This window comes from Camelus ferus, chromosome 1, assembly GCF_009834535.1.
Source record: "Camelus ferus isolate YT-003-E chromosome 1, BCGSAC_Cfer_1.0, whole genome shotgun sequence".
Classification (NCBI taxonomy): domain Eukaryota; kingdom Metazoa; phylum Chordata; class Mammalia; order Artiodactyla; family Camelidae; genus Camelus; species Camelus ferus.
The window spans coordinates 59,905,005-59,919,151 of NC_045696.1; the positions used below are offsets into that span (position 1 = coordinate 59,905,005).

Below are 14,147 nucleotides of genomic sequence, written 5' to 3' on the forward strand. Positions count from 1 at the left end.
TTTCTTTGATCTGCTGAGGAAGTATCTTAGAGGGAGGGGAGGGTGTGGGCTCAGAGGATCATTTTGAAATGGCCCCACTGCACATTCAAGGCCCTGAGGGTCTTGCGCAGGGCTAGGGTGGCAGTTGCATTTGAAGGAAGGCTCTCAGTTCAGACTCCACCAGCACACTCATAATCTGCCTTTCCTTCTCAGCTCCATCACGCCTGCAGGCAGTGGCAGGTATCCGAGGATGACACTTGCCACTTCCTCATGACAGCTGTTCCCACCCTGCTTGCCCTACTCTTCAGCTTTCATGACTCAGATAGAAACCTCTTACTTCAACTAGGTGCTTATCTTGGAGTCCACACTTACTAGCTTCTGCTCTAAAGTTCAGTTTGACCTTCGGGTCCCAGTGCTGCAACTCCAGAGCAGTTCCCTCTGGCAAAGACATATTATCAAGGAAAAGGCAGGAAGGCAATGGAAGAGCTGTGGGCTTGGGGCTACTCTGAAGGAGCTGAAAGAGGAAGAGGTGCAGATTTTTCTAACAAGAACCTACGAGGATCCCTTGGATACCTTCAAAGTATTGGTGACCTCAAGGCTGAGAGACCGTCGGAGTGGTGTGCTGAGGACTCAGGTGCCCACTTACCGACTTACTCACTGGTTCTCACGCTTCAGCATGCGTCAGATCACCTGGAGTCTTGTTAAATCAGACGCTGGCCTGGCTCCAGCATTTCTGACTCTGGATAGTTCCAGGATCGGACATGAAAGTGCATTTCTCACAAGTACCCAGGCAGGGCTGAGGCTGGTGTGGGGACTGCACTGAGAGCCGCGGCCCTGGTTAGTCAGTTTTCTTCTGCAGTAACATAGTCTTTGGGGTCTCCCTGCATCTCCTACTGAGAAACCTACTCCAGTCATACCCAGTTCTGTTACTGAAGCTCCCCAAGGGCCCCTTCTGGGTAACTTGAAGGGAAATCAGAGGAATGCCGAAGGGTCGCCTGGCCCCTGCCCTGTATTTAAAACGCAGATCCCTGGGCTCCATTATCAGAGATTGCTTCGGCAGATTTGAGGTGAGGCCTGGGAATCTGCATTTATAACAGGTGCCTCAGGTGATTTTGATGCTTTTGGAGAATAAGCTCCGTGCAGTCTGGAGGCATAAAACTTTGTAGCACAAACTGGTTGAGACAAGACAAAGAACTTGGCTCTCTAGGGCCTGTGAGGGGCTGCTAAGCATAGAAGTATTGTAGAGGCATCAGATGTTTTTAGCCCTTCCTCAGTCAAGAAATATGTGTAGAGCATGAGCTCCAAACCCAGTAACACATGGTCCTGATGAAGAAAACGGGAACAGCCCTCACAGGGCACCCAGAATGTGTAAGGCTAAGAGAGGTGGAGAGTCCCACCAGGACTGGCCTCTTCCCGGACTCCAGGCGTAAACCATTCGGTCCGTGACGCCCCAGGAACCCGAGAAACCTGGTCTGCTGTCCTCACTTAAGGGCTGCACGAGTGTAGACCCTGAAAGGCAAAGAGCCTTGCACACAACCAGCTTGTGGCCAGCAGAGGCCTGGGGTCTCTCAGACCCCGCTCAGCCTCCTGCTGTTGTGGACTGTCTCTGGTCTCTGGGAAAGGGCACTGGAGGGTGAAGGGCAGCCTGAGGACAACCTTCTCCCATGCACCCACCTTTCCTGAACAGAATAGCTGGCGAGGCCCAGAAGCACGGCCACAGGCTCTGCCAGGATCTTTACAGGAGAGGACAGACAGGGCGTCGTCTGTCCTTTGAGGTAGGTGGGCACAGGAAACAGTGGGGCGGCTCAGGTCTAGGACGCACGTGCATGTGTGTGCACGCACATCAGAGGACCAACTGGATGATCCTGGCTTCAGAGGAGCTGAGGTTCCTGACCGCCTGTCCTGGTTAGTGCAGTGCTGGCCCATGGATGCAGCCTGTGCGCCTCCTACCAGTTGCGGGTTTGCTGCTACATGAGGGTCAAAGTGTACAGAGCCGAGGGTAGGCCAGAGAAGCACCTGAGGAAATCCAGCCACCCGGGGAGAAAAGCAAAGAAAACCACCTGTAACAGCTGTGAGCGCCAAGAGAGCAGGGATTTCCCATCAGTGCGGTATTCTCGGCACCTGGATCAGACCCAGCGAATGTTTCTGAATGAAAGCGAGCACAAGTGCCCTCTGCTGAAACTGAGCTCCACAGGACACAGACCACACTTCAAGGACCAAAATAGCAAAGACAAGATGACACAATTTGTGGAAAGGGACTCAACTTAAAAATGTAGTTGTTAATTTGGAAATTTGATGGGAAATTTAAAGATGGTATGATAATATTGAGAACTACATCTGTGGGCAGGAAGATCAAGTGGAAGAAATATAAAAATTCAAAACAAAAGGACAAAGATGGAACTGATGAGAGGCTTAGAGGACAGATCCATGAATGTGAGAAGACAATGGGAGCAGAGTAAATAATGATCGAAATGAACAATGAGGAAATTTTCCAGTTTGAAAAAATACTTGAGTCTGCAGATTAAAAGGGCTCACTAAATTCCAGGCAGGTGTTACGGACAAAGGCATATCCTGTAAAAATTAGGGCACTTCAAGGAAGAATTTTACAAGCATCTAGAGGAATAAACTACTTGGAAAAGGAATCCAACTAGTAGTGGACTGTCCCTGGAACACTGGAAGCTTGGAGACAGGTAGTGACATCCACAGACTCTGAGGAAGGACTGTCACAACCAGGAGTCCTGAGCCCAGCTGTGTGATCTGCTCTTGGGTTGTAGCGGCCTGGCTGTGAGTGTTCTTAGGCTCCCAGCAGCCCGATCATGGGGCACTTCAGTGCTCGGACTGTATCCACACTAGTGAGGGAGGTGCCCTGAGCTTGTGCCTCTGAAAGGCTCGTCAGGGGAGGCTGGGAGTGTGCAGTAGAGTAGGCGTGTCTGCCCAATAGGAACGGGCCTGTCAGCAGCTGAAGTGGTGACTCTACCCTAGGATCTTCAGAAACTGATACTGGAAGCTCCTTAGAGATCATCTGATCTGATCACCCCATTTCACAGATGAAATGGAGGCCAGTTGGGAAATGGTTCGCCTAAGGTTACAGAAGAGCTAATGACAGGCAGAGTAAGGACTAGAATCCCTGTCCTTACCCTCCAGCTTGGTATTTCGTTGTTACTTTTTACCCTCTTGCTGTAAGGCAGATAGATTCAACTTTCCCCCTCTTATGTCCACATGCAGCTACATACTATACGTATAATAGTCTTTCACCATGTAATCAAGTATTTCCTGAGCATGGAGTGACCCCGACATACACTGTTCGAGTCATTATGGAACTTAGTTTCTAAACTAAACTTTTATTAGGACCTCCATGCCACCCTAAGAGACAGCAGCCAGGCTTCCTATCAGTCACCGTTCAAGAGACACGTGCTTCTATTGCCACCAGGATTCAATACAAAGTGCCCAAACCATCCATGTCCCCATGCTTCCTTCCCCCTCCCGAGTCCATGCACTTCACTGTATGGCCCAGCAGCCCCTCCCATTTCAGGTGGAGTATTTCCACGCCCCGCTGCTGCTGGGCTTAGCTGTTACCTTTCTCTGACCAATGGACTGTGGGTGGAGGGATCAGGGACCCAGTTCTGAGCCTAGACTCGTGTTTCTACTCACTCATCTTTCACTGCCACCACGATCAGGCCCTGATTAGCCCACACATCCCAGAAGAATAAGAAAAAATTAAGAGTGGAGCCCACACCAGCCTTCCACAGCCTGAGGTGCCGAGGCCCCACCTGGTGTGCAGGCCCCTGAGCAGGATGATAAGTGCTCAGTATCGTGGCCGTGGGATTTGGGGGAGGCTTGTTGTGCAGCAATAGCCGGCTGACACGTTTACAGTGCACCACGCCAGTTGTAGCCCTGGTTACGAGGGAGACAAAACTTTATTCCACCAAGACCCAGGCTCCCTGTCTGCCTTCCCCTTTGACTGCTTCCAGTGATCTCTCCAGAAGCAGCAGCTGCCGGGCTCCTGCAGGGATACTGTGCTTCGTCGCCATGAGCCCATGTCAGCCAGCCGGTGACCCACGGACTCCGCAGTGTGCGGCCTCCACCCCTCCGCGGACGGGGCGAGTCGTGTCGTCAGTGCTGGGGTGTGCGACTGGCTGACTGAGCGCGGGCCGAGGGGACCAGTGGAGCAAGGATACCAAAACATGCCTTTTGAAGGAGTCTGGTACTCCAAAAGAGGGGTGGGGGGCCAGGACTCTTGGGGTGCTGTATGTTTATTTTATGGTTAATGCTGTTTTGTTAATTTTTAATTTTGGATTATAGGGTGTGGGATGCCACATTTTTTAGATCCTCAGGCCTTCAAAGTTCATAATCAGGCCTCGTCTGAACTATCAAGCTTTTTCCCCTCCCTCCTTTTTTGCCCTGCAGTCTGCTTTCTCCAGTTTCTGTACTTGGCCTTTGGCCTCAGGAAAGGGATGCCACAATGGAAACACAAAGAGAAACAAAGCAATTAGAATGCTTTTTAACTTTTAAAGTTCAAGGTTCTGGCGTATGTATTGGTTTGGAAGAACGTTTGCCTCTCCTTCCCACCAAGGGAGCAGGGGAGAGGAACAGAAGGCAGAGGGGTGGTCACAGTCACCCAGGGGTGGGCTGTGGTACAGGCTCCCTGACCCCAGACTGAACTCCAGGGCAGGAGGGAGGGAAGAGAGGAGGAAAAAAGGCGTGCAGGCCACAGAGGAGCTCTGGGCCTCGCTCTTCTAGGAGGGGCCCAGGAGAGCAGGGGACTGTGCAGAGACCCAGCACGGGCCGTGGCAGTGGACTTGGAGGCCATGCGTGGCTGGGGCAGAGCCTGAGGTGGCCTGAGCCTCCTGTCCCTCCAGATAACATGAGGGAGAAGCCACGAAGTCTTTTCATTTCTCTGAAAGGGTGTGGGAGTTAACTGAGAAACAGAGCTGGTGGACTGGAAGGCTCTCCACGAGTGTGCAGGGACACTTCAACGGAAAGTGGTTCTGATGAGGACAGTGACGTCTTAGCAGGTGTCGGGTGCACAGACGGTTCCGTGGGCCACCTCCAGGGTCATGACACTGTACCTAGCAACCAGCAGGGTGGGGCGTGGGGGTCCTGAGACAACTGTGTTTAACAAGACACTGTCCCTCTTTACCTAGTAACTGTTTTCTGCCATCACTTGAATACTTGAAGTAGAGGTGATATGGAGTTAAAAAATAATGTTTTTTTGCATACCTGAGTGATGGCCCAGAGATTCTTATTCGCCTCAGAATTTGCTCAGGGGAAAACAGCCTGGTCAGATCTCCTTCCCTGCCTTATGCTCCCCCCTCCCCTGCCCACGCCATCCTGCTGCCCTTGGACTTCCCTGAATCCCACAGTCTGTCTCCTTTTGGGCTGCAGCATCCCCTGTTCCTCCCTTTTAGACTCCGGGTCCCTCCGATACGGGATGTCTCCCAGCTCAAGTCAAGCCTACATTCCCTGCAGGGACAGCTGGGCAGGCGGGAGAGGCAGGCAGCCCTGGCCTTCCCGTCTCTCCTGGGGCCTCTGCCCCCACCTCCCACCCACGTGGAGACCCTCACTCAGGATGTGGCCACACAACCCTCAGCTGACGGTGTATTCTGTTCAGTGTAGGTTTTTTAAAATAGTTTTATGGTCACAGGCTAGGATGTGAATGCCAACCAGTACCCACGTCTGCTCATGCAAGTACTCCAGCTGGACTGGCAGGGAGATGCGCCACGAACCAGTGCCTACACAAACCATGGCCACATCCATGGAAAGGACTCTTTACAGTGTTGAACTTTTGTGCCAGGAATCATGAAGTGTGTGTCAGCTGTCATCTTCCCTCATTTTTTAGATAGACAAGTTCCTTGAGCTGTGCGTGGATTCGTGGTTACCACCCATGTACCAGACTGCTCCTAAGCTGGGGACAAGAGAGAGATGCAAGGAAGAGGTGGGGGAGAGATACTTTGTAACCTGTCTGTACGTGGAGGTACATTTTATTTCAGTAAAGATGTGTGCCTCGAAGTGGGAAACTCAGATGACTCCCTAGTCATATGAGGGAGCTCTAGGATCAGGAAAGACAGTCTTGCTTTTCCTGAGAGAAGGTGCGACGCAGAGGAAAGAGCAGCAGACCAGAGAAGGGATCCCTGAGCTGGGGTGTCACGTGCCCACCCTCACTCCACAGGTGACCAATCTCAATCTCCTCCTTAGAAAGAGAAGGCATTACCTTCCCTGAATACCACGTGGGCCTATTGTGAGGGTCAAATGAGGAGAGGCTGCTTTTAGTCTCAGGTGTTTGACAGTCTGTGGAATAGGACCAATGAAGCTACAATTGGCGAGCCTTCCAGGGTGTTTCTGAAGTCAGACTACGATGGTAAGTGGTAACCAGTTGCCTGATAGATAGACCCAGGCTTTTCAGGATGTTCCTTATTTACACATTCATGAGCATTATTCTGACCAGGGGTCTGTAGCGGTCACTAGAACACCAAAAGGGTCCCCAACCCAAAATGGTTAAGAACTATCCTAGAAGGTTGCTGGGGCTCATAACCCTATGGTTATTTGCAGTTTAGAGCCTGCCTTTTTGCAACAAGAATTTGAGGCCATTTAAAGTGAAGACACTATGCAAGACACCTCTCAGAAGGATGGGAGAGCAAGGGTGGAGGTGGGGGCGGGGGGGATGGGGGCAGCAGAGGGAGCAGGGTTCGGTGGAGAGGATGAGGAGCCTGGTAAGAACCCGAGGTAGGTTACGCTTAGTGGCATTTATTTCCCAGCCTCCTGACTATCAAGACTCAATTATACAGGTGCCATTGTGTGACAAAATGAAGCCTCAGAATGTCCCAGCACTGAACTCCAGAGAAACAAATTGGCTGTGAAGACCATCTCACTGTGACATGTCATCAACCCGCCTCGGCAGCCTTGTCAGTTGGGGCTGGCTGGGCAGTGACCGTCCCTCCCAAAGCCGCAAGCTCGGCAGGAGGATCCACGCGGACCGAGAAGGATGAATCTCCCAGCACAGCTCTCCCTTCCCAGCACCACCGCCTGCTCAGCTGTCTCGCTCCACTTACATCTTCCCCCGGGGGCCTGGGGGCAAAATGGAGCCGTGTCCTGCCTGCCTGAGAAGCCTGGAGCTCCTGAGCTGGGGCAGGACAGAAGCCAGGTGGGGAGAGACCTGTCCCAGCCTCCTGAGCCCGCTGAGCCGGAGGAGAGGGACGGGAGCACCGCCGTCACGGACACGTCCAGCAGGGCCCTGGCTGTACTTCCAGGGCTGGCTCCACGGTCCACAAGGGCTGCCTCAGACACACTTACCTCCTCCTGAGTCTCCTCTATGCGGCTGTGCTGTCTCCGCTGCTCCTCCGGGTCAGTCACAGAGCCTGCTGGAAGCTGCACTCCAGGCAGCAGGAGCCCCGCACAGAGGGAGGAGCTATTCAGGTAAGAGATGGCACTGGGGCAGAGAAAAGGACCTTCTCTCCACCCCTCTGATCTCCCCATCTGTTTGCTGTTACCTGAAATTCATCCCAAGAGTTCCATGATCATCAACCTCCAGCTCTGAGTCTAATTAAGCAAATTAAAAACACATGTCTTCCCAGAAGAAGCAGCTGTTAGTTATTTTAGTTTGACTAAGGCCTAGTCAACCAAGTGGAATGAGAATCCCCATCCTTTTTAAGAGTGATACTATAATCCTAATTTGCTTAAAGTTACACATATATCCATAGAAAAAGAAAGACAGGCATCATCCACAAAAAGAGCAAGAGTGGTTACCTCTGTGTGGTGTGATTATAAAAGACTTTTACTTTATGATCTCTTCATTTTCCATCTTTTCAATGTACTACTTTTACAATTAAAAAAAATTGTTAAAAATCAATAAAAATAAGTAGCATTTGGAAATACTATTAAATCAACAAATTGATTACAAAAGAAAGGAAAGAAAGGAAGGAAGGAAAAAGGAGGAAAGAATGAAGGAAAGGGCCTGTCAGCCTTCGGTTTGAGAAAGTTTTGCAGCCCACCTTCAGCTCCTGCTCCATCATTTGTGTTAACCCAGGCGAGATGCAGGGCGGGGGAACAGGGAAGTGTGGCCGAATCACCTCAAGAAAGAAGGGAATCACGTAGTGAGGATCTCAGGAGTCGTCTCTGAACTGCTGTCCCCAGGGTGTCCAGCAGGGGGCAGCAGACCACTGTGAGCAGCTGCTCTGACAACAGCCATCTGGTGGCACCAAGGGGATACCCCTAACTTCCACATCAGGTGGAAACCATCCTCTATGTTGGCGGCTCAAGAACACTGTGCCCTTACAGAGCTGCCCAGATAGAAAATGATTTTGAACAAGTTAATGATGTGTCTCCAAGAAACCCACAGTCAAGCAAAAAAGAAACCCAAAGTTTCTTCCAAAGTCGTATTTTTCTGTTTAGAAAGGTTTCAAAGCCACCATTTATCTGTTTTGTATATATACCTATATTTGGCTTTATTCCAAAAGGGATTTAAGGCAGCTTCGCCTTCACGAGATCTGTTTCATCCTAATTACATAGGACAAAGGAAACTCAGAATCTGTTCCTATCTCCCCCAGGTAATGGGGCTGTTTTCTGATAGACATCTGTCTTAGTGTTTGCTAAAATTAAGTAAAGGGAATTTGGTCCAAGGCTGAGAGCAGATGAATTTGGAATGAAAACCCAATAGCCTTGAAGTGATGCCAATAGGGGAAAAAAAGTGAGATTTTAGGACGGTAGCAGGAGGCCGGCACTCCAGTTGCCAGACCTGGCTCTTCCTACCAGTTTGTCATTAGGCTCCTGACACCTGGGAAAGCCAGCATCCCCTCTCCAGCAATTAGCTTCAGTCTTCTTTAAAGAGGATAGAATCAGGTAACGTGTGGGGGCCCTCTTGCCTCAGATACGGGAAAGATGGGAACAGATGGGGACTTACGGGCTCTGCAGGGAAGGGAAGGTGAAATGGGTTTTGTGCTTTGGGGCATGGAAGTTTGGCTGGGGAAGGCACTGGAAAGAAATTGTTCTTGATAATATTGTGCAAGAAGTTTGGAAATCACATCTTGACCCTTCATCTGTACAGTCTAGTTCCAGCCTCAGCACCTGTGGACAGGGGTGGGAGGCCGAGGGGATGGTCGGCACAGTTTCTAGCCTAAACTCTTTAAGCAAACGTTGGGAGGGTCCAAAGGCACCTGCCCAGGCCTCCCTGGAGCACCCCCACCGGCTGCCCCCGAGCCCCACATGGAGCTGTGTGAAGAGCCCTGATCTGGAGTATCAGACGGGCTGGTGTGGAGTCCCCTGAGGGAGGGCACAGCCATTTCAGTCCCCACTGGGTCACCATTCACGACCACTTAGAAGAACGTGCACGTCATAAAGAGTGTCAGGCAAACACGGAATCTTTTGGTTTTAGTCTTTACTTTCATTACCAAACAATCTTTCCTTTTCATTACAAAAGTACTAAACAAACATGGACAGAAGAAAGCTGACATTTGCAAACTATGTGCCTTCAACCGGCGTCTCAATAATCCCATCACCAACGCCCATGTGCGAGGCAGACACCAGGCAGGTAATTCTCAGGAATCAGGACTATACCATAAATGCACGATCTTTTTATTTCATATAAAAATGATCAACACGAGAAAAGCTAAGACTGTGTCTGTCGGTGTTTTACACTGACGCTCCCAAGAGCCTTCCCCTCTGGCCAGGCTGGAGGGAGAGGCAGCCCAGTGTCTCAGCAGTTCACTGAGACCATGAGCCAGATGTGGTGAGGAAAGTCAAGAGCGCCAAAGTCCTGGCCGGCGCCGGGCTCGGAGGGGTGGCCAGGTGGCGCGGCCGGGCGCCTTGCTGTGCAGCCGCGGGCTCCTCGGCCAGGCCCACTGGAAGGTCACCGTGCTTGGCCGTGCAGGGAGCCGTGAGCAGGCTGAGCAGCTGTCCCAGCGTGTCCGCCTCTAACCTGAGCACGTGCCCCTCCAGCCCTTTGAGGAGGAGGCACCGTCAGTCCACTGTGCCGTTGTAGGATTTGTTGAACTTGTTGAAGGTGAAGTCCACGGTGTGTGTGGAGATGGGCTTTCTGTACAGAGGGTTCGAGGCCTGCAGAACAGGGGAGGCCAGAGGACGTGCGTTAGTTCGTTTGTTCAAACATGCAGAGTCAGGGCTGGGGGCCCTTCTCGGGTCAGTGCTGTTGTGCTGCAGGCCTGGCTGCCTCGAACCTGCCGGCCTGGGAAGGGCCCTCCCTTCCCAGAGCTTTCTGTCTGTCTCTGCAAGGAGGGGCTGCATCAGATGGTCTCTACAGTCCCTTCCAGCTTTAACAGAAACTAACTGGGGATTCAGGGGCACTGACTCAGTGCTCCATCCTTCGGGAGCAAGCAGTTTGCTTGGGGACCCGAGACTCACACACACAGATCTGTGACAGACTGAGCACTTGGGGTCCTCTCCGGGACTGTGTCCAGACCATCCAGACTTCCTGCTGATGCTGCACTGAGCGCCTGCCTGTGAGCCTCCTAACCCGGGTCTGGCACAGGGCTCTGTGCAGGGCATCCAGGATTGGGCAAATACTGCCTGCGATCACATTTTGCCTTTGTTTTCAATTCCAAACATGTCAGTGGGCTTTTGTCGGCTGTTTGAACACAACTGGACCCCGAAGCCTGATCATTTTTCTATTTCCAACTTCCCACTGGCTTACCATTTCGTAGCGGGCCCGGGATCGCTCGCTCTGGAACTTTGCAAACTCTCTCCGGTCGTGGATGGTGACGAGCAGCTTCCAGATGGCCAGGAGCGCAATCCCAACCAGGAGGATGCTGCCAACCACAACCAGGAGGATGGTCATGGCATTGGGGGCGGTTCCACACTCTGGAGGGGACCAAGGCATGGTGAGGAAAGCCACCAGCACCACCATTTCCCCAGCCTCACACCCAGACCTCAGGCACATCTGTGATGAAGGGGATGCCTCTCCCCAAAGGCCTCCCCTCAATGCTTTGCGACCCCCACATTGCTTCTGGGAGACCTGGGGGGCAGGCAGGTTTCTCCAATGCACAAAAAGTGAAAGATTCAAAGAGGGCTGGTGACTGTTCTAAGGCCCACAGCAATCGATGGCAAAGCCCAGGAGAAGCCTGGTGGCCACTCCACTTTACTCGGGCTGTGTGTGCACGGCTGCATCTCCCCAACTTGAAGCTCCCACACCCCAGCCTGGCCCCGCCTTCCGTACAGGACGCTGGACCACATCTCAGCTTTCATGTAAACAGTTTCAGGAGCAGACTGGACAGGCAGGAGGTATCATGAAGCCGCTTCCACAAGGGCTGGGCAAGGGGCCAGCCAACATTTGTAAGCCCTTAGTGTGGAGCTCTTTGGAGCAAATGTGCTTATTTTCAAAGAACCACAAAGACAGCCCTTGGAAACAAAGCCTCATTCTTACAGGCGTGCATCCTGGGCCGGGACCACAACACTTCCCTCTGCCTCTGGCCTAGGGAAGGCACATTATGTGGTCTGGCCCCATATGGAAAAACAGTTTGCAATGCTGTGAATTGAAGAGAGCAGATCTTTTTCTGCCCCCCACACCCCCGACTCCTCCAGAGAAAAGTAAAAGAGGTCATACCAGAAACCCTAATTACCTCAAGGAAGGGGACCAGAGCATGAGGCAGAATTGTCTGTGTTGGATTACTGTGCCGTCCTCAGTGACCCAGGGAGCTAGACACAGCAGCACTCCATCTGCCCTTCTTAGACTCCACGCCAGCAAGTGCGCAGCCCAGCGAGGGCTGCGTGTGCACCCGGATGCTCCCTGATGCAAGACTGGCCAGCCCAGCCCTGATGGTCCAGACCCGCCCTGCACACTCGCACCACCACCAGCCGTGTAGGTTAAGTGTGTTCTGTGCTTACTGTCACCGCTGTGACCACCTCCTTCAAGATGAAACACTCCCCCAGGGCAGGGCCCTAGCCTCCTGTAACTCCCAGTACCCCAAGCTGTGCCCCCCAAGCTCCACGCCAGCAGTGGGCCCCCAGATGTACAGCCATCCTTCCAAACTCTAGCAGTAGGGGAGGGGTGACCTTAGACCTTGATCTTTGTAAGGAATGTATCTCTCCTCTTTCTCAAGTATGGAAAGGACGGTGAGAACAAGTGATATGTCAGAAACTGAGCCCCCAGCGGAGGAGAGAGCTGGCCCCCACCCACCTGGCTCCCTGAGGACCGTCAGGTTGGACTTCCCACTGGGGAGCTCTGTGTAGGTGAACATCATCACACAATCCTTGGCAGTTTTGTAGAAACAGAGCACAGCCTCCTGGTCATCTTTCACTGGAAGAAAACCAAGCAGAAACATCCTGAGTATGTCTCTGAGCAACTCAGAGCCGCTGATGGACAGGGTGAGGATTCAGACCCCTCAGAGAAGGAAGTGGGTGCAGAGAGGCTTAAAGGGGAGGCTGGGCCTGAAAGACGAGGCCAGCTTTCTCACATCAAGAGTGCAGGCCCAGGTGCTGAGTTAGCTTCTCTGGGGACATGAATTTCCTTCCAAGCAAGGGAGGCCCCTCAGTCCTCTGCAGCGCTTGCTGGGGCGACATGGAAGGAGAGGAGGCAGGACCCCGGGCGGGACTGAGCAGCAGAACTGGACAAAGCGAAGAAGGGCCACACTGGTGCTCCTGGAGGCCGAGTGAGAGCTCACACGTGAGTCCACTGGGCCGGGAGCTGGCTGAGAAGCCAAGAGCCGGCAGCTCTTTCCTGGGATATAAAACCAGAAAGACCCACAAGGAGACGAGGATGTCTGGACGAGAGGCTGGCAGCCCCCGTGGGGCCTGCGCCGATGCACAGCGAGTCAGCGCCGGAGGCCAGGGCCAGGCCGGACACCGCTGGCCTCGCCTTGCCCTCAAGGAAGCCCCCTTCCGTGAGCTGCTTCCACACCACCCTGTCCCCACACAGCTGTTACCCAAGGCAGAGGTGTCACAATCCCCCCCCCCCCAGGTGTTAACCCCTGGGACGGGGTTAGACTGAATTCTAGGAGGGAAAGGACGCAGGGAAGAGTGTTAAGTAAGAGGGAGGCGGGCAGCGCGGGAATGGCCTCGGCCCTGAATGACGGCTGCGGGCCAGGCTGAGACGCCAGGTGCTTTCCAGCCCTGGCCTACATGAGCCTGTTGCTCAGAGGTGCTTCCACCTGGACCCAGACACTTTGCTGTGGGTATCGTACAGGGAGGCCGGGGCTTTCTCAGCTCCCAGTCCTAAGTCCAGTCTGGGTGAGAGGGCGTGTGGGTGCATGAAAAGGCCTAGGCGAAGGAAGGAAGGAGGTAACTGGGGAATTCGAACAGAAGCCCTCTGTGAGCAGCTGATCCATCTCAGAGGCACAGACTGCGAGGCAGCTGTGCACAAATGGCTGCATTCCCTCCAGAGTGAGGGAACTGCTACTGGGCTGTGGGCAGGCATCGCCCTGTCTTTCCTGCGTGTGCCTGGTTAGGGGCAACGGTCCCAGGGCTGCAGGCGGAACTGGCTGGGAGCCAGGCCTCAAGTCACTAGACAGAAGCAGGGCAGGCAAACGGGCTCCCGGCTGGCTCCCAGGTCCAGCACAAGCCCTGGCACAGCGATTATGGGTTGGCTGAATACAAGACTCGGCATCCTCAGGAGCTGGTACCTGGCCAGACAGAGCAGTCAGTCAAGACCAGGGAGGCAGGAACGCGGAAGTCTACACAGGGGTCAGGTCGGGGCCAAGACAGATGAGTGGCCAGGGCGAGGAGGCTGCAGCAGCTGAGGGCGTGGAAGAGGGTCGGGCTGCCTGAAAGGGAACCTCAGAGGCAGAGTCCCTTTGAGGGCACACACTCTTTCTTCCTCACCATTGTAACCACTGTGAAGTTTATCATCCCATAGTTTTAGTACATTCGCCACATTGTGTAATTGTTCCCACTAATTCCAGAACATTTCCATCACCCCAGAAAGAAACCCCACACCTCTTACCACTCAGTCCCAATTCCCTTCTCTCCCCAGGCCCTGGCGACCTCTAGTGCAGTGTCTGTCTCTGTGCTTTCATCTATTCTGGACATTTTGTAAAAATGGAGTCATACATGTCCTTTTCTGTCTGGCTTCCTTCACTTAGCATAATGTTTGCAGGGTTCATCAATGCTGTGGCATGTCTTAGCACCTCATTCCTTTTTAAGGCCAAATAATATCCTATTGCATGGATGTACCACCACAGTTTACTTTTGCATTTATCAGTTGATTTACATTTGGGTTGTTTCCAATT

At 52.8% G+C, this 14,147-nt stretch overlaps 1 protein-coding gene across 1 annotated transcript in view; it reads right to left on the reverse strand.

The window, feature by feature from the left end:
- Positions 1 to 9,332: 9,332 nt before the first annotated feature.
- Positions 9,333 to 14,147, reverse strand: part of ITGB5 (integrin subunit beta 5) — a 105,323-nt gene continuing 100,508 nt past the window's right edge. Inside the window, exons 13-15 of the mRNA XM_032480815.1 lie at positions 12,101 to 12,220; positions 10,619 to 10,785; positions 9,333 to 10,026 (exon numbers count right to left, since the gene is read on the reverse strand). Coding sequence (XP_032336706.1) covers positions 9,931 to 10,026; positions 10,619 to 10,785; positions 12,101 to 12,220 — 383 coding nt within the window. The 3' untranslated portion in view covers positions 9,333 to 9,930. The remainder of the gene's footprint in view (positions 10,027 to 10,618; positions 10,786 to 12,100; positions 12,221 to 14,147) is intronic.